Source organism: Bubalus bubalis, chromosome 11 (genome assembly GCF_019923935.1).
Source record: "Bubalus bubalis isolate 160015118507 breed Murrah chromosome 11, NDDB_SH_1, whole genome shotgun sequence".
Taxonomy (NCBI): Eukaryota; Metazoa; Chordata; class Mammalia; order Artiodactyla; family Bovidae; genus Bubalus; species Bubalus bubalis.
This window is the reverse complement of record NC_059167.1, coordinates 30,987,638-31,013,249: the sequence shown is the minus strand read 5'-3', so window position 1 is coordinate 31,013,249 and position 25,612 is coordinate 30,987,638. Positions and strand designations below refer to the sequence as shown.

At 41.4% G+C, this 25,612-nt stretch overlaps 2 protein-coding genes across 2 annotated transcripts in view; one reads left to right on the top strand and one right to left on the bottom strand.

Annotated features, from left to right (window-relative positions):
* Positions 1–11,176, top strand: part of PCNX4 (pecanex 4) — a 55,791-nt gene extending 44,615 nt beyond the window's left edge. The window contains exon 13 of the mRNA XM_044924900.2: positions 6,917–11,176. Within this exon, the coding sequence (XP_044780835.1) occupies positions 6,917–6,951 (35 nt within the window). The 3' untranslated portion in view covers positions 6,952–11,176. The remainder of the gene's footprint in view (positions 1–6,916) is intronic.
* Positions 1,392–25,333, bottom strand: DHRS7 (dehydrogenase/reductase 7). Its single transcript, XM_006069646.4, has 7 exons — positions 25,066–25,333; positions 14,287–14,439; positions 12,277–12,383; positions 11,582–11,821; positions 9,145–9,267; positions 7,510–7,725; positions 1,392–1,617 (listed from the first exon to the last, which is right to left on the bottom strand). The coding sequence occupies exons 1-7, from the start codon at positions 25,196–25,198 to the stop codon at positions 1,570–1,572; spliced, it is 1,020 nt and encodes a 339-aa protein (XP_006069708.1). The 5' UTR covers positions 25,199–25,333; the 3' UTR covers positions 1,392–1,569.
* Between the last annotated feature and the right edge of the window lie 279 nt (positions 25,334–25,612).

Here is a 25,612-nt window from a genome sequence, read left to right as displayed (position 1 = left end):
TGCAGATGGTGACTGTAGCCATGAACTTAAAAAACGCTTGATTCTTGGAAGGAAAGTTGTGACCAACCTAGTAGTGGTGGTGGTTTAGTCGCTAAGTTGTGTCCGACTCTAGTGACCCCATGGATTGTAGCCTGCCAGGCTCCTCTGTCCGTGGGATTCTCCAGGCAAGAAGACTAGAGTGGGCTGCCATTTCGTTCTCCAGGGGATCGTCCCATCCCAAGGATTGAACCCAGGTCTCCTGCATTGCAGTCAGATTCTTCACCAACCTAGACAGCATATTAAAAAGCAGAAACATTACTTTGCCAACAATAGTCATGTATGAATGTGAGAGTTGGACCATAAAGAAACCTGGGTGCCAAAGAATTGATACTTTTAAACCGTGGTGTTGGAGAAGACCCTTGAGAGTCCCTTGGACTGCTAGGAGATCCAACCTTAGGATTTAGTCAGTCCTAAAGGAAATCAGTCCTGAATATTCATTGGAAGGACTGATGGCTCCGGGACTTTGGCCACCTGATGCGAAGAACTGACTCATTGGAAAAGACCCTGGTGCTGGGAAAGATTGAAGGCAGGAGGAGAAGGGGTGACAGGGGATGAGATGGTTGGATGGCATCACCGACTTGATGGATATGAGTTTGAACAAGCTCTGGGAATTGGTGATGGACAGGAAAGCCTGGCGTGCTGCAGTGTGTGGGATCACAAAGAGTCGGACACTACTGAGTGACTGAACTGAACTGAACCTTGTCTATAACTAAAATGTGAACCACTTATCAGTGAGAACCATGTTTTTCTTCCCCTGTTCTTCTCCCTTGATAGTAAATAGTCAAGGAACGTTTGTTGGTTTTCTGTTGTAGCCTATGCATGTTTTCTACTGTAAGACACTAAAGGTTAAAGTAAAATTAACAATAATAACTAAAGAAAGTCACCAATGGAATCTTCCTGAGCTGAGTTTAACCCAGTCTTTACCCATTACTAGCTCTGTGACCTTGGGAAAGTAGCATCTACTTGCTTTGGGCATTTCTTTCTTCATCTACAAAGGTGGATAATACCACCTACCTTAGAGGGCTGTTATGAGGAATAAGTTAATTAACTAATTACAAAGCACCTCAGTACAGTAAATGACATATAACAGGTTTTTAAAAATAATGGCTGCTATGAGTCCTACCTACGGTGTCAAATTCCAGTCATTTGTACCTGTGAATTCTTCCAAGAGAGTGTAAGCACCTTGGAGGCAGGACCTTTTCAGACACTTCTTTGTATCCGCCCGCTATCCAGCACTCTGCTTCATATAATAGCCCATGCATTTATGGTAAATGGATTACTGTAATTCTTGGGTTAGCATTCTGCTAACCTAGATTTTAAGCATATATACTAGAGTATGTTACCCAGGAATGTAATATGTGTTAACATATTTATTGAAAGACTCCTGTCATTCTTGTTATTACATATTGAAAGGAAAGTTGTGTCTATTAAGAAATAAAATGACAAATTATTCTTCAGTGTGTAAGAAGATCACTGTTTTTCGTATTTTCCATTTCTCTTTCCAGTGGCTTGAAAAATGCAAATACTCCTTCAGTCATGTTTTTTTTTCACGCTTCTAAAATAAGAGGAATCTGCATCCTATAAAAGAATAACAGAAACATGAATCAGTTTCTTCTACCCCAGGTTTTGACAATTAATTCCTTCTGTTTTGAGGAGCTATATCATTATGATTCACTGGAGAATCCTTATAAATCCTTGGAAAAATACTTAAATAGGAATAAAAATCATAGCCAAAATTCTCAAGCTACGCAAAATATCTCTAAGGGGCTTAGCAACATTATTTCCCTGTCATTTGTTAACATCTGAGTATGCCATTTCATAAATGCTGAAATTTCTACTATTACTCTTCTGATCAGCATGTTATACCTACACTGGCTTGCTTTAATAAATACAAAGAGTCTTTAGAATTAAAATACTTGAAAGATAACTCCAAAATCATTTGTGAACTTTTAGTATATTGCTTAAAGAGTAAAACAAGGCAATTCAATAATTTTTAAGAGGTGACATTTCATCTGGGAAGATACCCATTTACCACTCTCAAGAATATATACTAAATAAGACAAAAGCAAATTATAACACAAAATTGAATGATGTTATTGTTTTTGATGCCTAAAATTAATAACAATTCATCAAAACAAAGTTCCAGACATACTGTTCCTAGCCTAAAGAACAGAAACAAATTTGTGCCTAGACAACCTCATGGACAGTATGAAAAGGCAAAAAGATAGGACACCAGAAAATGGGCCCCCTAAGGTCACAGAGGCTTCCCTGGTGGCTCAGACAGTAAAGCGTCTGCCTACAATGCGGGAGACCCGGGTTCAATCCCTGGGTTGGGGAGATCTGGAGAAGGCAATGGCACCCCACTCCAGTATCCTTGCCTGGAAAATCCCATGGACGGAGGAGCCTGGTAGGCTACAGTCCATGGGGTCGCAAAGAGTCGGACACGACTGAGCAACTTCACTTCATTTCAGGGTCACAGGGTGTCCACTATGCTATTGGGGAAGAGCAAAGGGCAATTACTAATAGCTCCATAAAGAATTAAGTGGCTGGGCCAAAGTGGGAACAACATTCAGTTGTGGATGTGTCTGGTGGTGAAAGTAAAGTCTAAAGCTGTAAAGAACAATATTGTATAGGAACCTGGAACGTTAGATCCATGAATCAAGGTAAATGGAATGTGGTCAAGCAGGAGATGACAAGAAAACAACAGAATGATCTTGGTTCATTTGGCGATGCCAAAGAATGTTCAAACTACTGTACAACTGTGCTCATTTCATGTGCCAGCAAGGGTATGCTCAAAATCCTTCAAGCTGGGCTTCAGCAGTATGCATACCAAGAACTTCCAGATGTACAAGCTGGGTTTCAAAGAGGCAGAGGAACCAGAGATCAAATTGCCAACATTTGTTTTATCATCGAGAAAGCAAGGGAATTCCAGAAAAACATCTATTTCTGCTTTACTGACTACACTAAAGCCTTTGTGTGGATCACAGCAAACTGCAGAAAATTCTTTAAGAGACCACCTTACCTGTCTCCTGAGAAAGCTGGATGTGGGTCAAGACGAAACAGAACTGATGTTGAACACCTGGTTCCAAATTGGGGAAGGAGTACAACACGGCTGTATATTGTTTATTTAACATCTAAGCAGAGTACATCATGTAAAATGCTGGGCTGGATGAATCACTAGCCAAAATCAAGATTGCTGAGAGAAATATCAACAATCCCAGATATGTAGATGATACCATTCTAATGGCAGAAAGTAAAAAGGAACTAAAGAGCCTCTTGGTAAAGGTGAAAGAGAAGAGTGAAGAAACTGGCTAAAAATCAGCATTCAAAGAACTAAGATCATGGGATCTGGTCCCATCACTTCATGGCAAATAGAAGGGGAAAAAGTGGAAGCACTGACACATGTTCTTTTCTTGGGCTCCAAAATCACTGTGGACGGTGACTGCAGTCATGAAATTAAAAGACTTGCTCCTTGGAAGGAAAGCTATGATGAACCTAGACAATGTATTAAAAAGCAGAGACATCACTTTGCCAACAAAGGTCCATATAGTCAAGTCATAGTTTTTCCAGTAGTCATGTATGGATTTGAGAAGTGGATCATGAAGAAGGTTGAACACCAAAGAATGGATGCTTTCAAATTGTGGTGCTGGAGAAGACTTTTGAGAGTCGTGTGGACTGCAAGGAGATCAATCCAATCAATCCTGAAGGAAAGCAACCCTTAATATTCATTGGGAGGACTGATGTTAAGGCTGCAGCTCCAAGACTTTGGCCACCTGATGAGAAGAGCTGACTCATTGGGAAAGACCCTGATGCTAGGAAATATTGAAAGCAAAAGGAAAAGGGGGCAACAGAGGATGAGATGGTTAGATGGCACCACCGACTCAATGAACATGGATATGAGCAAACTCCAGGAGATAGTGAAGGACAGAAAAGCCTGGGGAGCTATAATCCATGAGATCATAGAGTCAGACACAACTTAGTGACTGAATAACAACAACAACGTTTAGTTTGGGAATAATAGTGGCATTCTCTTAACTGAGATTCTTACAAACAAATTTCAATAAGGAGATGAATATACACAATACAAAATAACAGTAGGGAGGAAAGAGCAATGAGGAGAGAAGTAAAAAAAATGAACAACTTTTTGAAGTTTCTAGGGTTTTGTGTAAAGAATAAGATATATCTCAGAATGATTTGGGGAGATGAATGGATGCCCAGTTTATCATAAAGTGATAAAGCAGTGAGACCATGTAATAAGCAATAGTTCAAATATGTTGGTAGGAAGAGAGAAGTCATGATTTTTAGCAAATGTTAGATGTAATGCAATGCCTATATTTACACTGCTATTTAGTTGCTAACTCATGTCCGACATTTTTTGCCGGGGTCCAGCCCCGGCTGATCCAGGGTATTTGAAGGGGAGACCGTGTCAGCGACTATTTATTTATTTATTCATCAAAAATATAAAGAGTAATAGAATGAGGATAGCTCAGTAGGAAAATTCAGTGGAGAAAAGAGGCTGAGTAGCTTGGTTTACGCGGAAAATCAATATAACCTGTGACACCAGGTTAGCTCTGACCACGGAGGCCGCAGGCGCCCTCTCGAATAGCGGAAGGTGCCCCACCTTAGACACCTTCTCAAGTGGGTCTTAGAAGCCCAGGCAAATAAATGGTCGCAGAGGACCTCTGTGCTCCAGATGGAGACTCAGCTGGAAGTTAAGGAGAAAAATGACATGGGGAGACCAAGCTTTGGTGAGCAAGGCCAGTAGCTTTATTTTCAACAGGGGTTTTTATATCCTAAGTTACACATAGAGGATAATAGGGGATGCAAAGTCAGCAGTCTTTGATCCTTATCAAAAACCAGGGTTTCTTTCCTGCAAATTTATCATATACAAATAGTTTAGGTGATTTACATCATCTTCTGGCCAGAAGGCCTATTAACATTTTATGACTCTTGACAAAGACTTATTTTCTCTAAGAGTAATTATTCTAAGGTTTGGCGCCATCTTCCGAAGGTGTTAGATAAAATTGCATCCCTATAGGGCAGATGTGTAATGGGTCTACAACAAAGGAAAGAATTTATTACCTTAAGGGTCTAAAGTTGCTAACACTAAGGCCACTACTTATTTTTTCTACATACCAACTATATTAATACACATTCAAGGATACAATTCAGGGGATGTGGAAACTTGGCAGCAAGCATTGGCTCATCAATGAAATCTTTTACTAGTTTTATTCTGACAGTTTCTAACTCTCTGAGAGGCTCTAAGCTATTTGAATATCTTAAGCTTCCCATGAGGCTGGGAGACTGTAAAAAATCGTATGCATAGCTGTAGGAGACCGGGTAAACTTGTCAGGCGAGTTAGAGAGCTATCTGAGGGGTTTGGATTTAAACACTCCAAATTGCCCAGGAACTTTATTAATTGGAGCTGTAAGTTAACTCGTTGACAGAGAGAGCGAGATGGTGGTGGGGGACAGCCCCCAGTAAAGTCAGAGGTGAGAGCACAAAGCAATAAAGTAGGCAGACTCTGGTTTTTTGGGGGTAGATGCTCAAGAATATCCAGGGGGACTCCTGGCTCGATCCTACCTTTGCATATGCCGAGCCTCCTTCCTCATGACCTTTGTCACGAGTGGAATGCCTCACCGGCTCCCGGCAATTTTTGTTACCCCATGGTATATAGCCCATCAGGCTCTGCTGTCCATGGGATTTCCCAGGCAAGAATACTGGAGTGGGTTGCCATTTCCTTCTCCAGGCGATCTTCCTGACCCAGGTATCAAACCTGCATCTTCCACTTTGGCAGGTGGATTCTTTACTGAGGCACTAGGGAAGCCCAAGATTTACATTAGGTATTCTGTTGGTATTCTGTAAACAAAACAAAATAACCTTCTTATGAACAACTGCTACAATGGGAATGAAACTCTAGCCCCTAATCCTTCTTTCCCCTCGGAAACAGTGATTTCTATAATGCATTCTCCCTCTGCCATATTATTTAATTCTTTAATCTTTACTGTCTGTTTGCTAAATATCCTCCTGCCATCAAAACAAAAGCAGTAACAGCTAATACTTAATGAGTATAACACACCATGGTATGTTTTAAGAGCTTTCCACAAACTAACTCATTTAATCCCCATAACAATCCTATGACTAGGTGCTACTATCAACAGTAATCTTCCATTTTGTAGATGGTTCAGTTCAGGTCAGTTCACTCAGTCGGGTCCGACTCTTTGCAACCCCATGGACTGCAGCACACCAGGCTTCCCTGTCCATCACCAATTCCCAGCTTGCTCAAACTTATGTCCATTAAGTCGGTGATGCCATCCAACCATCTCATCCTCTGTCATCCCCTTCTCCTGCCTTCAGTCTTTCCCAGCATCAGGGTCTTTTCCAATGAGTCAGTTCTTCACATCAGGTGGCCAAAGTATTATAGATGAGGAGATTGAGATATAGAGAAATAACCTACCTGGGATCATATGATGAGTACGGGGTAGAGCTGGGATTTCAGCCTAGGTAGCCCAGCATCGTGCTCCATGCTTTTAACCAGAATGTTGGTTCACCTCTTTAGTAAGGTGGCCTTTCCCCTCAACTCTTATCTATCACTGGGCACAGTGCCACTTTATCTGCTGTCCTCTAAATTTCAGACTCTGATGCAATATTTGATGAAGCTCTACCTTTAAAACCACCCCACAGTACCAAGTTCCAGCATTATGAAATCACTTATAAATGTTTTGACCCAAAACAAACTGGTTAGTATAAAATGAATAGCCCTCTTCCTGATTTTTCAAGTTTTAAACATGTTAGTGCATATTGAAAGTTTTATAACCTTTAAGTCTCTTTAAGTATTTTGTTTGGGTTTTTGGGTTTTTGCTTCTTTTTTCACCAGTTCATTTAACGTTCCTCACTTTTCTGGAAAAATGAGTGCTGAAAGAATAAGCTATCAGCAAGTTTTCCTAAACACCAACACAGGCACATTTCAGATGTGCAAACTGACCTTCTGGAACAAAGTCGAAGGAACCAGTACTACAGGTGAGACTACATCTCTTAATAGTGTGGAAGTGCTTTGACAGAGGGCTGACGTGCACCTAGTCCTGGGGAGAAATGGGGCGGGTGGGGAAGCCAGGTATTAACCCAAGGAGGTGACACAGAATGTAGAGACTTGCAGGATGCATTGGAGTTTGTGGGAAGACATGGTGGAGAAAAAGCATTTTGGCACATACACCGGCCAGACAGCAACATAGAAGAAAAAAATGGCAATCTTTGATTTAATTTTTACCTTGTAGAAAACTTTCCCCAAGACCAGTAGTAATTTACAGTAAACCAACAGATATGCATTGGGGATGGAAAACTTTTTATATCTTTTGTATTTATTAATATATCATGAGATTGGCAGATGGTAAGAAAATTTTTAAGTATTGGAAAATTTCATGCTTTCCTACAAGATTGATATGAATTCAGAAATGTATAAATTGGACTTACCACACCACTCTTGAAGTTCTCAATCCTTCTCTTTGCTGCTTTGTTGGTTAACCACCAGGCCAAAGTTGGCATATATTGCCACAAATAGATCATTAGCAAAAAAGGCTGATCAGCAATCCAAACTTCCTTCAAATCATTGGCCATGGCGACTAACGTCAGCCGCACACAACGACTGGTTGCCATCTTGTAGGACTGGTCTGCAGTGCTGCCTGTAGACTAAGAAAATTTTGAAAAATTCGTGAGTGATAAGTATTTATCTAGGGTATCTCACAGAACTTTTAGGAGACATCCAGTTGAATGATTCCCTTACTGTGACCGCGTGCCCCTCAGGAGTCCCCATAGGCACTAAGGGGTGCCTGTAAACTATTTATGGGCTTCCTAGGTGGCACAGGACCTGCCTGCCATTGAAAGCACAATGCAAGAGATGTGGGTTCGATCCCTAGGTCTGGAAGATGCCCTGAAGGAGGAAATGGCAACCCACCTCAGTAATCTTGCCTGGAAAATTACATGAACAGAGGAGCCTAGTGAGCTTCAGTCCATGGGGTCGCAGAGTCAGACCTGACTAAGCATGCACACATAAGCTATATATTTCAGAAAACCTAATGGAATTCATATATTTAACCAGATAAGTGTGCAGGCTAACTAAAAGATAACAGTTATTCACTTTTAGTTAGTATTGTACCATCTTAAAGTACTTAATGATAACTATGTCATTTTAATAATAAAAATTTTAAAACAAATTATTAATACATACATTTAGCAAATGAAGTTCTATAAAACATGAAGCCCGTGAGGATGAAATAGAGAAAGAAGATAAAAGTGGTTTTTTGATATCAAAAAAATTTGGAACTGCTACTCTAGTTAACCCACTACTGTTTTACGAATAAACTGAGGCCCAGAAATACAGTAACTTTTATCTGTGCTCACACAGACCATTTAGTAGTAACCAGTTCTATATTCTAGGTCCCCTGATTCCTGTAACATTGTGCTCATTCTATTTTACTATAGTGCCTCCATAGAAAATGCAAAATATAAGTTGTATATGTAAACATTTACATGGAAACATATAGATTTATATCTCAGTAGAAATATTAGTGGAGAAGAAGGAAATTTTCATGGTCTTTAGAGAGTTTTTTATATTATGGAGTGATACTGGATTCTTCATGAGACATTTATTATTCATTTGGTAGATTAATTACTTGTAATCTATGAGCTGAGGGAAGCACAGGCCTGGGTGAGGCCAACCTAAAACTATTACATCTCAACAGGGGGGTTTTTGCTAAGTTCCTTCACCATAATCCCTTTTAAAATCCCAGTAAAGTTTAATTTACTAAAATTCAGCCACACAGAACTTTTGACATTGCTATGATTTGTGAATTGATTAAAACTGGGTTTTTAAAATATTGATAGCCCACATAATAGTGGATCACTTATAAGCAGTATCTTAGTAATTTCTTTAGCTATTACTAAAGCTGGATCCCAAAGCACTATCAACTAACCTTAACAATTTTCCTAATGCTGAGTTATGTAAATAATTCATAAGAGATTCTAACATGAAAATCTTGAGGCATAGTGATGTAAGGCCAGGGTATGACTACTAAAGCATTCAAATCATTTCCCAACTAGAAATTTTACCTTTGTGACTTCTTCAGTTAGGGCATTTTTCACAATATTTGATTGCACAGGTCCCGGGCAAATGTTAGAAATTGTTATACCTGGGTAGGTGGTAAGTTCACTTCGGAGGGTATTAAAAAATCCCTAATAGACAAAAATAAATAAATAAATAAATACAGACACATATCTCATGTTTAATAGTACAAAATTACTTTTCTTCTACTTTTTATGAAGGACAATAGCAGCACATTATCAAAATGTGTTCTGAAATGCCTGAGTAAAGGACAGGGAATGTAATTACACAAGATGAGGCATTTTTAAACATAAGACCACAGGCAATCTATAACAGGCATTCTTAACTCCTGCCAGGTATGAGTGGTTCATCCCCCTGATGGCAGTGGTTTAGCTTGTGCCATCAGTGATTTTGCACCGGATTAGTGAGAGACTACCCTTGAAGAGTCTGATACCCAGTCGCCAGCTCCCCACTCCAAAAGGGTTGCATGTTCACTGAGCATCATTGAGGCTGGATTTCTTTTGATGATCCCTCAAAGTGGCCTAAAGTACAGATGGTAGGGCAACAGGGAACAAGTTGGAATTAATACTTAAAGGAAACTAGCATAGAGGAACAGTTCCATTTTTTCAATTACTATCTGAAGAGACTATTAGTTTCAGCAAAAATTTTTTATTTTAGGTGTAGTAAGAGAGTACACGGCTAGTTAAAAATGTAATATGATTGCTTACTCAATGACTTTTGTAAAAACAACCTAGACCCTCTAGACTTAAAAGATATTGCCTATTTCTAAACCAAATAGGAAGTAAACATCTACTTCTCCTCATCGCTTCTCCTAAATCAGGAAATATCCCAAGACTACATTGTGATAAACCGAGTTAACTTTGAAAAGCCTAAGCAGCCAACATAGGTACATTCATTTATGATCCAATAACATTAAACAGTTACCAGCCTTTAATGCTGATGCCTAACAAACACAAGGCCTTTGAGGGTTTGTGCTGTCTGAGACTAATGCAGTGCCTGACTCAGATGGACAGGAAAAAGGCTTTGTAAATGGATGCATGAACTTTAACCTTCTGCCCCTCTATAGCAAAAGAGGGGAGAGGACACCATGAAAGCCAATACTCCAGACACTAAAACCTCTCCTTGCTTGAAATCACATCTAGTATAGTGTCTGGCCTTTTCAACAAGTAAGTTCACTCTCTAGCTTGCTGAGTATCAGGGAAGGAAATGTGCCCTTCAAAAAGAGACTCCTGGTTTCAGTGTTCGGCTACTGGTATAAGTAGATCTCAACTTGACACGTGGTATCAAGACAATCAAATCCAGTACAAAACAGTATTGGAGGGCAGGCCAGACAACTTCTACTGTGTTTGAAAGTATCCTGCATGTCTTATGGGATACTGGGTACCAAACAGAGGGGGTGGCCACCTTCCCTCATGTGCCTGCCTGAGAGTTGTCCAACTGACACCCTATTACCAAATATGAGAAAATCATCAGTGCAGTATTTCGTTTCATCACTCACTGCAATTGTCTGCTCTTCACAGCAGAAAGAGGATCCTATGGAACCAAAGCTTCAAATTTTCATGAAACTGATGACCATTCAGCTATTGCATCTTATTATTCCAATGGTGAAACATTCTATGTAAACTGACCTTCAATGGCATTAATTATATATCACATGTCTCTATTAATCATTTTCCTCCTATTGGCCTTACAATTTAATTTGCTCCATGTTATAGTGTATATAGTTACAGTTTCTTCTTATCCATTCTTATGCCAACATTAAAAATTTATTCATTTCTAGTACTCATATCTCATAAGTTACACAAGCCAAATTAAACTTTCTCCTAGACTCTGCCTTAACTAGATTTTCTTCTTCTAATGAAGTCAGAGTAAACAGAATCAAGGCTAGACCCAGTAGGGATTTGACACTCAGGGCTAATTACCCAGTGGGAAGTTGCTATTTCTGACAGGCATGTACATTTAGAAATTCAGGTAAAATAAACACCAACAACAAAGGGGAAGGAAACAAAGTCACAGAAATGAGAAGGACAAGTAAATGTATGTAGAATCCTGAAATGTGTGTAGAAGAAACAGGGTAGACCCCAAATTTGCCATTAAGATGTGGTAGAAATGAGGACAAGGTAAAGGGTGACATGTCAGCTAGACTATACAGTTAGTAAGGGCAGGGATCATATCATCTTTATACTCCCAGGATATGTTGCAGTGTATGACACAGTGTAGGTACTCATTGCATATGTGCAGAATTAGGAAGAGGCATGTGGGCTCAAGTCTTTTTAGCATCTTCTGGGTGAGTCTTCTACCCAAGATCTTCTTAGGTCTCTCTGTCTCCAAACATGACTACCTAGTTCCAATGATCTCTTGCAGTAAATGTTCCATACACACGTTCAGGTCAGTTCTATCAGAGTTAAGTTTTGACAGCCTTACCCGAAGAGCATGTTTGCTGGCACAGTATCCAGTAGAAAGGGGTGCAGCTATAATTCCCACCATGCTATTCACAGTAACAATTTTTCCTTGCTTTCTCTCAATCATGTGAGGCAGAACACACTTTGTCAAGGACACCGTCCCTAAGTAGTTAAGCTCTATTAGCTCCTTGAAGACATCCAGGCTGGTGTCCACACACAAAGCACGCTGGGATACTCCACCATTGTTGACCAGAATGTCGATCTAAGTAAAGAAAATCAGAAAGGGGGTACTTTAGGGATGACTTAGATGGATTGTTGGAATTCCTAGGGATGGTTGGTTATATTGTTAACTTGATGAATCAATGGAACAGGACAGTACATTTCCAGAGGTCAGCAATGGAAAAGATAAAACCAAAATTCACCTATGGAATTAAATTCCCACCTTAAGTTACTTTTTATGGAAAATAATGTAACAGAAATAAAAGGCACAGTGAATCTTTAGCTTCTTTTGTTGTACATGGAGGAGTTAATTTATTAAGGTAGGAAAAATTCCAATTATTAATACATGAAGCCACAGATTCAGAGATTAAGAGACCCAGCTGGGCCCTTGAGATGAAGTGAGATGCTTCATGAACCCATTTGCCTACAGCACCACAGATGGGAATCTCTTTTACAGCTACTTCAGAGCAAGATTCATGCACTCAAAATGCTACTTACTCTGCCAAACTCCTGGAGAACTGCTTTGGTAGCCATTTCATGGGAACTTCTGTTAGTCAGGTCAAGGGGCAAAATGAGTATATCTTTTTCTTTCAAATTACCATTCTCTAAATAAAGACACTTAAAATTAATATGGAAGTCATGTGCTATTCACATTACATTTAACACCCACCCTACAACCACACTTAGCAATGAGCTCATTTCTGGGTGAAGCCCTGTGGATGAGGTTCTCTTTAAGGACCAAGAAGTGGATTGACAGGGATATGGGCAACATCTTATCAAACAAAAAACTGGCTAGGTACACAGGAAACAGAATTCCTCTCTTCTACTTAAATATATACAGCCTAACATTGGACCAGGCTTCCATGACAGCTCATTTGGTTGGTAAAGAGATCACCTGCAGTGCAGGAGACTCCGGTTCGATTCCTGGGTCAGGAAGATCTGCTGGAGAAGGGATAGGCTACCCATTTCAGTATTGGAACAGCCTCTAGAAGCAATCAAGATTATACTACAAACTAAAAAAAGCAAACATTTTAGATCAGTTCCTTTAGAGGTACAGAGTTATTTCTATACATCTGTTATATGATAGGTTCACGGCTTGATTTTTAAACACAATTTTAAAAAATTTATGCTGACAATCAATGAGAATTTGGGTCTTCCAGTCATGTGACACAGAAAAGATTCCTTTCAGAGGCTAAGGATTCCAGGAGGTGAATAAGGAAAAGGACACAATTCTGAAATTCCCAACCAAGAAACACATTGGGCTGTAATGGCCTCTCTATTTCTGTTATCAAAAGAACAGTTCAAACTAATTTCCTTGAATTCTAGCCCTGAAATGCAACAAAGTTGTGTTTTGGTGAGAAAAACAAGTAAGTGGAGAAGAGGTGAAAAGGCTTTATGGGCACAGGAGTAAATTGTGAAATATTAACTGTTTTCCAAAAGCAATAGAAAAGTCTGCACCCATGATATGACAGATAAAAGGAAAACAATCTTACTCAAGCTAAGAAACACTGTTACGCTTCATTTCTTCCCGTGCAAGTCTCAACAGCAGAGGAGCAACCGTCAAAAGAAGTGGCCCAGTGGAAAAACACAAGAGGCCTTTAAGAGCAATATCGTGAAAGAGGGCTTGTGGCCTTATCAGCTAACTCCATATCTGGGTGATTAGTTCCATCAGCAAAGTGAAAGAAAGATTTTTAAAGAATGACAAGTAGATGACAAAAAAAAAAAAAAAAAGATCTTCTGGAAATTTCAAAATTATTTCAGTGTAGATATTAAATTTCCTATGAGAAATAATAACTGTATTACTTGAGACTGCTTTTACTGTGAACTACACCAAAACCCAAACAGATAAACAAAAACACTATTGTCCTGTATATATGAAAAATATTATATCAAGTTGCATTTCTCAAACTTAATTCTACTCTGGGATTTCCCTGGTGGTCCAGTGGTTAAGACTCCACACTTCCACTGCAGGGGCCCTGTTTCAATCCCTGGTCAGGGAACTAAGATCCCACATGCTGCACAGCACGTGCAGAAAAAAAATTTAATTCCACTCCTGTTTTTTTGTCCTTTACAACAAAAATCTTATATTATTTCATATGACTTTAATATTGGACATTTTAACAAAATATCAATTAAATTTCTATGGTAACATATATGTATGCCATTCATAAGAACCAAATTGTTCTTTGTCTAAGATAAAAATGTAAGACATTCATGTGGTCACTAAAAATCCAAACCAGCATTTGAGAGAACTGATGATCAATCCCTAATGCTAAGAATTAGTGTAAAAAAAAAAAAGGTAGAAAGATGGCAGAAAAAGAAGAAAAAGGTCAGGTCAGCTAACTAAGAAGTGACAAAAGGAAAAGGAGTTGGATCAAAGCACTCAGCATTTGGAACCAGAGTCTACTGCCCATGAAAATCCCCCTCTTCCCTCTAAAATTCCCAAATTTTGACTCTGGGCTCTGATTTACTTCTAGGCAGCACTGCTGGTATTTTAGATTTACTCACCAAGGCACTTTCTTTTCACCCTTTCCAACTCATGCACTCTTCTGGCTGACAGCACAAGAGAAACTCCTAGTTTGGACAGCTGGTAAGCCAGTTCCTCTCCAATCCCACTTGATGCTCCAGTCACCCACACCACCATATCAGTCAGCTCCCATTCTATTGAAAAGGGGGTGGGGATTGAGGGGGGAAAATAAGCTATGGGTTACATCCATAAATCAAAGATTGACCAAAGGAAAAAAATAGTTTTAAACAATATGAAGACATAATATGTGGAACTTAAAAATTTAAGTATCCTGTTTACAGCCCTGATTGTGGTGATGATCTCACAGGTGTATACTTACCCCAGACTCATCTAGTTGTGTACCTTGAATATGGACGGTTTCTCATATGACAATCATACCTCAATAAAGTGGTTTTAAAATGCTTTAAATTAAATATCTTAAGGAAACACTTTCTACCTAGTGTTAGAAATCATATTAGTAACAGTTTATTACTAACTGTATTATTTTGTGTATTCTAGACTCTTTGAGAGTTTTCCAGACTTTACTTCAAGGTAAGCCTTACAACTCCATGGTCTGACTCTAAGGCTCTATTTATCTGCATATTTGATCATGAAAAGTAAGGGTAAGTAGATAGAAAGTATCTGGACTCATTTTCTCACCTTCCTTATTCATAAATGAGGGCTTCAGATAAGATGATCACTTATAGTTCCATCCAGTTTTCTATTCTATTATTCTAATTGCTCACATTGGTGATATTGATGATAAATCTGAGTATACCAAATTCTACTCTATGGTATGGTAGAATCACCCTGAATTTTTGAAGTCATGTTTTCCCCATTTGTCAATCATAATCTGATGCCTAGCAACTAACTAAAGGTCATTTTGTAGAAGAGCTTTCCAAATGCCTGAGCCTTCATCTTAGAAGAATCTAGTAGTTCACCCAAGATGAAATACATATGAGAGCGAGATGAAATGTTATACTCTGCTTGCCAGGTATCATCTTGTTAAAGATTGTAAAAATGTGAAATAAAGCACTGACAAGTGGTTTATTCTCCAACGAAAAACTTATTTGTACTGCAGCACACGATAGCCACTGTCCATCTGAATCCATCGAGTCAGGGCAGTGCAATGCTCCTGTGTACCTTATTAAAATGTGTTATTTGTCAAAAATAGGAGACAAGGTATTATTTAAGATACACATTGCTGATTTTGGATCAGAAAAGTTAAAATCAGGAAGCCAGTTGACTGTTTTAGTCAAACAATTCTCAGGTCTAAGTGTTGGTGAGTCAGTATGTGCTCTGGTGGTTTTAACTCCCAGGGTTCAAGTGCCAGCTGTGTCACACACAGCGGTGAAATTCTCCCATGTGGGAACTCAATGCCTTCACTTTCCAAAAGTGGAAAATTGAATTAATAGTAAAACCTCCTTCATAGAATTGTTGAGAGAAATGAGTTAAAACATGTAAAGCACTCAGAACAGTGACTGACACACGTGTGGGAGTGTGAGCTAAGTTGCTTTAGTCATGTCCAACTTGTTGCCATCCATGGACTGTAGCCCGCCAGGCTCCTCTGTCCGTGGGATTTTCAAGATAAGAACACTGGAATGGGTTGCCATGCCCTCCTCCAGGGGACTCAGTGCATAATAAAATGTCAACTCTAACTGTTGCAAAATTATTTAACAAATGGATTTTGGCAGCAAAACATTGAATGTTCTAATTTCTCCAGCCAGGGTCAATGGGTTTACTAACTTCAATGGCTTAACATTTTTCCATTGCTTCCTATGTGCTTAAACATATTACCTTATTAAAATCTTCACAAGAACTTTATGAAACAGGAATTATCTCAGTTTTACAAGAAAGGAAACTGAGGTTTACAGAGATTGATTTACACCACTAGACTGTAAATTTCCTTAAGGCTGGGACCCTGTCTCCTTTATTCATTGCTCTGTCCTCAGTGCCTAGCACAGAAACTCGCTTAGAGAAAGGACTCCACCCAAGAATCCTGGCAGAGCTAGGATATTTTTCGAGGTATGTCTGACCTCTAGCCTAAGCTGCCACATTTTAATATGGTCAATATTGTAGACCCAACTATCTTAGCCATTCGAGAAAATATCCTCAGGAAAGCGATTTCATGTAAATATCTAAACAAAGGACAGAAACATCCCAAATACTGTGTCTGGGCTACAGTGCTTTCCTATCATCTATTGCACTATGTATTTTGTTTGTTTTTTAGCTTGTGAGATTTCAGTTCCCTGACCAGGAATTGAACCCAAGCCACAGTAGTCAAAGCTCTGAGTTCTAACCAGTAAACCACCAGGGAACTCCTAAATCTGATGCACTTTTATGGAAAGGCTCAACTGAACAACTCTGCAGATTTTTTGGGAAATTGTTGTTCAGTAGCTAAGTTATCTCTGACTCTTTGCGACCCCATGGACTGCAGCACACCAAGTGTCTCTGTCCTTCACTGTCTCACTGAGTTTGCTCAAACTCATGTCCGTTGAGTCAGTGATGCCATCGAACCATCTCATCCTCTGTCACCCCCTTCTCCTCTTGCCCTCAATCTTTCCTAGCATCAGGGTCGTTTCCAATGAGTTGGCTCTTTGCATCAGGTGACCAAAGTATTGGAGCTTCAACATCAGTCTTTCCAGTGAATATTCAGAGTTGATTTCCTTCAGGATTGACTTGTTTGATCAACCCCCAACCCAGGTTAAGAATTCTCCCCTCAAGCTATTGACCATTTAACTCCCTCACAGGATGAGTAATCTAGTTACCTCTGAGGCACCAGCTCATTTGGGAGGGATAAGTCTAATCATTGAGTTAGACATTGAGTTAGAGTTAGACAAGGCTGTGGTCCTAGTGTGATTAGATTGACTAGTTTTCTGTGAGTATGGTTTCAGTGTGTCTGCCCTCTGATGCCCTCTTGCAACACCTACAGTCTTACTTGGGTTTCTCTACCTTGGACGTGGGGTAGCTCTTCAAGGCTACTCCAGCAAAGCGCAGCCGCTGCTATTTACCTTGGAGGAGGGGAATCTCCTCACCGCCACCCCTTCTGACCTTGAATGTGAAATAGCTCCTCTAGGCCCACCTGCACCCGCGAAGCCACCGATCCTTGGAGGTGGGGTTGCTCCTCCCGGCCTCCGCCCCTGACCTTGGATGCAGGGTAGCTCCTCCCGGCCACCGCCCCTGGCCTTGGATGTGGGGTAGCTCCTCTCCGCCGTTCCTGCGCCGTCACAGCCTGGCACTCTCGGCCACTGCCCCTGACCTCGGACGTGGGGTAACTCCTCTTGGCCGCTTCCCCTCGGGCATGCGGTCCTCCCCGCTTCCGCCCCTGACCTCGGACGTGGGGTAGCTCCTCTGGGCCGCGCTAAGTGCACTGGTCACAGCCACCCACGCAAAAAATTAGTCAATCTAATCACACTAGGACCACAGCCTTGTCTAACTCAGTGAAACTAAGCCATGCCCATGGGGCCACCCAAGACGGGCGGGTCATGGTGGAGAGGTCTGACAGAATGTGGTCCACTGGAGAAGGGAATGGCAAACCACTTCAGTATTCTTGCCTTAAGAACCCATGAACAGTATGAAAAGGCAAAATGATAGGATACTGAAAGAGGAACTCCCCAGGTCAGTAGGTACCCAATATGCTACTGGAGATCAGTGGAGAAATAACTCCAGAAAGAATGAAGGGATGGAGCCAAAGCAAAAAGAATACCCAGCTGTGGATGTGACTGGTGATAGAAGCAAGGTCCGATGCTGTAAAGACCAATATTGCATAGGAACCTGGAATGTCAGGTCCATGAATCAAGGCAAATTGGAAGTGGTCAAACAAGAGATGGCAAGAGTGAATGTCGACATTCTAGGAATCAGCAAACTGAAATGGACTGGAATGGATGAATTTAACTCAGATGACCATTATATCTACTACTGCAGGCAAGAATCCCTCAGAAGAAATGGAGTAGCCATCATGGTCAACAAAAGAGTCCGAAATGCAGTACTTGGATGCAATCTCAAAAACAACAGAATGATCTCTGTTCGTTTCCAAGGCAAACCATTCAATATCACAGTAATCCAAGTCTGTGCCCCAACCAGTAATGCTGAAGAAGCCGAAGTTGAATGGTTCTATTAAGACCTACAAGACCTTTTAGAACTAACACCCAAAAAGGATGTCCTTTTCCTTATAGGGGACTGGAATGCAAAAGTAGGAAGTCAAGAAACACCTGGAGTAACAGGCAAATTTGGCTTTGGAATATGGAATGAAGTTGGGCAAAGACTAATAGAGTTTTGCCAAGAGGAATACACTGGTCATAGCAAACACCCTCTTCCAACAACACAAGAGAAGACTCTACACATGGACATCACCAGATAGTCAACACTGAAATCAGACTGATTATATTCTTTTCAGCCAAAGATGGAGAAGCTCTATACAGTCAACAAAAACAAGACCAGGAGCTGACTGTGGCTCAGATCATGAACTCCTTATTGCCAAATTCAGACTAAAATTGAAGAAAGTAGGGAAAACCACTAGACCATTCAGGTATGACTTAAATCAAATCCCTTACAATTATACAATGGAAGTGAGAAATAGATTTAAGGGACTATATCTGATAGATAGAATGCCTGATGAAGTATGGACTGAGGTTCGTGATATTGTACAGGAGACAGGGATCAAGACCATCCCCATGGAAAAGAAATGCAAAAAAGCAAAATGGCTGTCTGGGGAGGCCTTACAAATAGCTGCGAAAAGAAGAGAAGTGAAAAGCAAAGGAGAAAAGGAAAGATATAAGCATCTGAATGCAGAGTTCCAAAGAATAGCAAGAAGAGATAAGAAAGCCTTCCTCAGCGATCAATGCTAAGAAATAGAGGAAAACAACAGAATGGGAAAGACTAGAGATCTCTTCAAGAAAATTAGAGATACCAAGGGCTATACCCTTGGTATACCATGCAAAGATGGGCACAATAAAGGACAGAAATGGTATGGACCTAACAGAAGCAGAAGATATTAAGAACAGATAGTAAGAATACACAGAAGAACTGTAGAAAAAAGATCTTCATGACCAAGATAACCACGATGGTGTGGTCACTCACCTAGAGCCAGACATCCTGGAATGTGAAGTCAAGTGGGCCTTAGAAAGCATCACTACAAGCAAAGCTAGTGGAGGTGATGGAATTCCAGTTGAGCTATTTCAAATCCTGAAAGATGATGCTGTGAAAGTGCTGCACTCAATATGCCAGCAAATCTGGAAAACTCAGCAGTGGCCACAGGTCTGGAAAAGGTCAGTTTTCATTCCAATCCCAAAGAAAGGCAATGCCAAAGAATGCTCGAACTATCACACAATTGCACTCATCTCACACGCTAGTAAAGTAATGCTCAAAATTCTCCAACCAAGGCTTCAGCAATACGTGAACCGTGAGCTTCCAGATGTTCAAGCTAGTTTTAGAAAAGGCAGAGGAACCAGAGACCAAATTGCCAACATCCGCTGGATCATCGAAAAAGCAAGAGAGTTCCAGAAAAACATCTATTTCTGCTTTATTGACTATGCCAAAGCCTTTGACTGTGTGGATCACAATAAACCATGAAAAATTCTGAAAGAGATGGGAATACCAGACCGCCTGACCTGCCTCTTGAGAAATTTGTATGCAGGTCAGGAAGCAACAGTTAGAACTGGACTTGGAACAACTGGTTCCAAATAGGAAAAGGAGTATGTCAAGGATGTATATTGTCATCCTGCTTATTTAACTTATATGCAGAGTACATCATGAGAAACGCTGGACTGGAAGAAACACAAGCTGGAATCAAGATTACTGGGAGAAATATCAATCACCTTAGATATGCAGATGACACCACCCTTATGCAGAAAGTGAAGAGGAACTAAAAAGCCTCTTGATGAAAGTGAAAGAGGAGAGTGAAAAAGTTGGCTTAAAACTCAACATTCAGAAAATGAAGATCATGGCATCTGGTCCCATCACTTCATGGGAAATAGGTGGGGAAACAGTGGAAACAGTGTCAGTCTTTATTTTGGGGGGCTCCAAAATCACTGCAGATGGTGACTGCAGCCATGAAATTAAAAGACGCTTACTCCTTGGAAGGAAAGTTATGACCAACCTAGATAGCATATTCAAAAGCAGAGACATTACTTTGCTAACTAAGGTCCATTAGTCAAGGCTATGGTTTTCCCAGTGGTCATGTATAGATGTGAGAGTTGGACTGTGAGGAAAGCTGAGCGCCGAAGAATTGATGCTTCTGAACTGTGGTGTTGGAGAAGACTCTTGAGAGTCCCTTGGACTGCAAGATCCAACCAGTCCATTCTGAAGGAGATCAGCCCTGGGATTTCTTTGGAAATGATGCTAAAGCTGAAACTCCAGTACTTTGGCCACCTCATGCGAAGAGTTGACTCATTGGAAAAGACCTTGATGCTGGGAGGGATTGGGGGCAGAAGGGGACAACAGAGGATGAGATGGCTGGATGGTATCACTGACTCGATGGACGTGAGTCTGGGTGAACTCCGGGAGTTGGTGATGGACAGGGAGGCCTGGCGTGCTGCGATTCATGAGGTCGCAAAGAGTCGGACACGACTGAGCGACTGAACTGAACTGAAGTCTAATCATTCAAGATGAGTTTCCCGGATGGCTCAGGGTAAAGAATCCACCTGTGATGCAGAAGACACAGGAGACCCAGGTTCTATCCCTGGGTTGGGAAGATCCCCTGGAGGAGGGTATGACCTCCCACTCCAGTATTCTTGCCTGGAAAATCCCATGGACAGCGGAGCTTGGCAGGCTACAGTCCATAGGGTCACAAAGAGTCAGGCATGACTGAAGTGACTGAGCAGTGAGCACAATCATTCAAGGGCTTCAGGAATTTTCTTATACTGATACCTTTAACTTCCACAGACCAGCAGCAGCTGGCAGCAGTTCTGCCTTGTGGTATCAGGAAGGATAAATCAGGCCTGTCTTGCACATGACAGTGTCTCATCTGTTTGAAGGCTCTGTCCTCCCTAAGTCCTTTCATCTCTTGCTTCTCTAAGGCTAAATAAATACCTCCAATTTCTGCTACTTTCCCTCAGATGACACGGCATCTGGTTTTGTCACCCTTCTTCTCACACCCTCTGTACAAGCTCCCACTGGTCAATGTTCTATTGAAAGGAGCTGGCCAGAGCAGGATACAGGATTCCCAGGGGTCTAAACAGCTCCAAGTAGGGTGACTTGACTAAACCACTTCCCTTGTCTTTCAGAAGGGACATGCCATGAAGACCCAGACAGTGGCTGGCTCAGTCACTGCTGTGTCCCCAGTGCCCAGCACAGAGGCCAACACAAGCAGGTATTCAGAAAACATCTTTTGTTGTTTGCAGTTTGTTCCATAAGACACGAAACAGCTCCAACAAGGTTGCCTAATCTTTCCTGGCACTGCACAGTTGACCCTCATTGAGGTCACTGTAAAATAAGAGCTGTTTTCCTCACATATGTTCTGCTGTTGAGACTTTTCCTACTCTGGACTGGTGCTATGGATTTTTCTATATCTATGTGCAATACCTAAAATTAGTCACTCTGAAATTTTACCATGTGAGATACATGCTTGGAGACACAGAAGGTATCTCTAGATGGATACATAAAAGGCAGGAAATGGTGGTTGCCTCCAAAAAGGCACACTGGGCAGCTGGGAGACAAGGGTGAGAGAGAGCTTTACTTGTCACCATGTATCCTTTTGTATTTTTAAAAGTTGCCTTATGTGAGTATATTGTCAACTTTTTAAAGTGACACTTCATGGCAAATAGATGGGGAAAAAGTGGAAACGGTGACAGATTTTATTTTCTTGGGCTCCAAAATCACTGTGGACAGTGACTGCAGCCATGAAATTAAGATGTTTGCTCCTTGGAAGAAAAGCTATTTGTTGGCAAAGACATTGCTTTGCCAACAGAGGTCCATAGAGTCAAAGCTATGGTTTTTCCAGTAGTCATGCTTGGGTGTGAGAGCTGGACCATAAAGAAGGCTGAGTGCTGAAGAATTAATGCTTTCAAACTGTGGTGTTAGAGTCCCTTGGACTGCAAGGAGGTCAAACCAGTCAATCCTACAAGATATCAACCCTGAATATTCACTGGAAGGACTGATGCTGAAGCTGAAGTTCCAATACTTTGGCCACTTGATGCAAAGAGCCGATTCACTGGAAAAGACCCTGATGCTGGGAAAGATTGAGGGCAAGAGGAGAAGGGGGCAACAGAGGATGAGATGTTGGATGGCATCACTGATTCAGTGGACATGAATTTAAGCAAACTCAGGGAAATAGTGAAAGGCAGGCAAGCCTAGCATGCTGCAGTCCAGGGGGTTGTAGAGAGTTGGACATGACTTCACAACTGAACAACAACAACATAAAAATGAAAAAGAGGATAATTTTTTTTTAAACCTTAATAGAGTCTGCCCATCTTTCCAATCTGAGCTGTTTTTGGAACTTGAATCTATCTTCATGTTCCTTTAACTCTATTTCATTATCTCCCTCACCTCCCTTCCAACTCTCTCACCCCCTAATATCCCCCTTCCGGAGCCCCTAGAAGTCTTTTTAGTCATTTTTCCTAATAACATCCCTATAACATTTTAATTTCACAAATATACTGCATATCTGTTTATGTATCTTCATATATCTGCGTGCCAAGTTGCTTCAGTCATATCCAACTCTTTGTGACCCTATGGACCATAGCCTGCCAGTCTCCTTTGTCCATGGGATTCTCCAGGCAAGAATATTGGAGTGGGTTGCCATATCATCCTCCAAGGATCTTGCCCATCCAGGGATAGAACCTGCAAGACATTGGCAGGCAGGTTCTTTACCACTAGTGCCACCTGGGAAGCCCTTACATGTATGTATCTATGCTTTAGACATAAAAGGAGTTCTATAAAGTTTATTCTTCAGTAAGTGCAGGTTTAAGCATGGTGAAATTGAAAAGTTAAAAGTTAAATTAAAATTTAAAAGCTATTAACATTTAACTTTACAACTGTAAATTTACAAAAGTTATTTTACTGAATAACATGTATTTACATGAACTGTAATGTATCATATTACATTTGTAAATCAGCAAATTATATAACTACATGATAATAATAGCAAAGTAATTAAATGTTTAAAAATCCTTCAAAACTGATATTTTTCCAGCAAAAGTAAAACACTGAAAACACCAAATGAATTTCTTCACAGTTATCTTTAGTCACCTTAACTTTTGCTTGATATGTGAAAATAACTTTTCATTTAACTAGCTGCTAGATATTGTCAACGTTTTTTCTCTTTAGCACTTGACATCAGTTGAGTAACTTTTGTAGAACAGTAAAATATAAAGTATTTTTATGTAATTCTCAAAGTCCAAGTTAACACTAAGCACAAATAAGATCAAACACTAAAGTCAACCAAGCAGCCAACAGGTACATGCATTCCATCTGCTGAGATGGGCCAATGACCAAGAGAAAGTCTGCCAATCACAGCCATCTATTTGCCATAGTTTTGTAACCCTGATCTTGCACATGTTTTACATATTTTCCGTGAACTCAGTGTAAGTGCTACACCCCCCTCCAAGAAAAGAAACAAGAAAAATTAAATACTAAGGAATAATACTTTGTCAGTTAGGGTTGAGCTTAGGAGGGGCATAAAACATTTTTCCATCTAAGATTTTTTTCAGTCCCCAAGAACCAATTTTCACCCCCATGTAAGTGATAGGGCTCCCCTTCCCTCTCTGGCTCCATTTTTAAAGTTATCACTTCCAGGGCTTCTCTGGTGGCTCAGACAGTAAAGAATCTGCCTGCAGTGCAGATCAGGAGTTTGATCCCTGGGTTGGGAAGATACTCTGGAGGAGGGAAGGGCAACCCACTGCAGGATTCTTGCCTGGAGAATTCCATGGGCAGAGGAGCCTGACGGGCTACAGTCCATGAGGTCCCAAAGAGTTGGAAGCGACTGAGCAACTAACACTTTCACTTTTTCACTTAATCACTTCCAAGCAAACCTCCTCACAAGATTTAGATATTTTCATGCAGGGAAACTAGGTCCAGGGAAACCCCACTTCCTGCTGGCCCTTGTAGACCCAAAGCCTAGGTCTGGACAGCCCACTGAACTTCTCTGAGTATTATGAAAATAAGATTAATAATGCCTACTTTATAAGAGTCATTGTAAAGGTGAACAGTCACAAATGAAAAGGACCTAGTGCACTGCTTAGCACATAGAATGTGTTTAGTAAACGACCATCAAATATTAAGCTGAGCATAGATAAAAGGTAGAATGTCTTTTAGTATGCCAATAACGTGTGTGTGTCTTTTAGTATGCCAATAATGTGCTTTTCCTTCAGGCAAAGCACCCAATCCAGTTCTTTATTTTTATCCCAATGGGTAGGCAGCTTTGTAGGTGACTGTATTATCTCAAATTCCATTTCATTACTCTTGAGTAGAGTGAGAGATGGCAGATAAACAACTTCAGGAAGTAGCCTCAAAAGGACACTCCTTTACAAGCGCACAGTTTCTCCAAGTACTGCCCTCCCACGCTGCTTCAGAATCCCTGGGAGCCAGGCAGAGAACTCAGAGACCTGAAGGCGCTCCCGCCGATTCCAAGGCTCTTTTACTTCAGCAAGTAAAAGGCAAGTCCGTAGGGACCAGGACGGAAGACAAAAGGCCCCGGCCCCTTCCACCCCGAACCACAGCCCTTGAGACAGGCGCAGCCTCGCCGCCCGGAAGCTCCACGCCACCCGGAGGAACGCAGGGGCAGCGGAAATCCGACCGCACGGAACCCGGGCTCCCAGTGCAGAGAGGCGGCAGCAGGTCCTCACCTGGTCGTCGCCCCTGCCACTCGGCCCACAGCAGTGTGAGGTCCGCGTCGGCCCGTAGGAAGCGCAGTAGCTGCACCACGAGCGCCAGCAGCGCGCAGAGCACCAGCAACCAGAACAGCAGCTCCCAGCTCATCGCGCCCTGCTCCAAGGGAGGAAGATAGACCGACCCCCCAACTCCAGACTGCGCCTAGGCCGCCTGACAGCGATCTCGCGTCCGCACCACCGCCCTCCTCGCGGCCCCGGCCAGCCCAGAGAGCAGGCAGGAGGGAGGAGCCGCAAGGCGCGCCCCGAACCCCGCCTCGGGGAGCCCTCCCCCGTTCTGCCCGCGATGGGCGTGGGGCGCCCAGCTCGGAGATCGCTGCCCAGGTCTTGTCCGCCTGGGCGCCCAGTAAGAGGTTGCAGTGGGAACAAACGGCGTCGGTCACTTAAGCACTTGGAGATATTCCTATTCGTAAGGTAGTCACAGCATTTGTAATCTCAAGACCGATTCTTTTACAGTTGTTTTGAGATGCAAATAGTTTTCGAAGCTCAAGAAGAGTACAAATAT

What these genes read in the sequence shown, in the direction of transcription:
- DHRS7 (XM_006069646.4), bottom strand. Translation starts at nt 25,198, where the DNA reads ATGAGCTGGGAGCTGCTGTTCTGGTTGCTGGTGCTCTGCGCGCTGCTG. An exon ending in GTGGCAGGGGCGACGACCAG is followed by an intron (nt 14,440 to 25,065) that starts GTGAGGACCTGC and finishes CCTTTTCAATAG; the next exon opens with AATGGGAGCTGACTGATATG. An exon ending in TTCTCCAGGAGTTTGGCAGA is followed by an intron (nt 11,822 to 12,276) that starts GTAAGTAGCATT and finishes TTCTTTACTTAG; the next exon opens with ATCGACATTCTGGTCAACAA.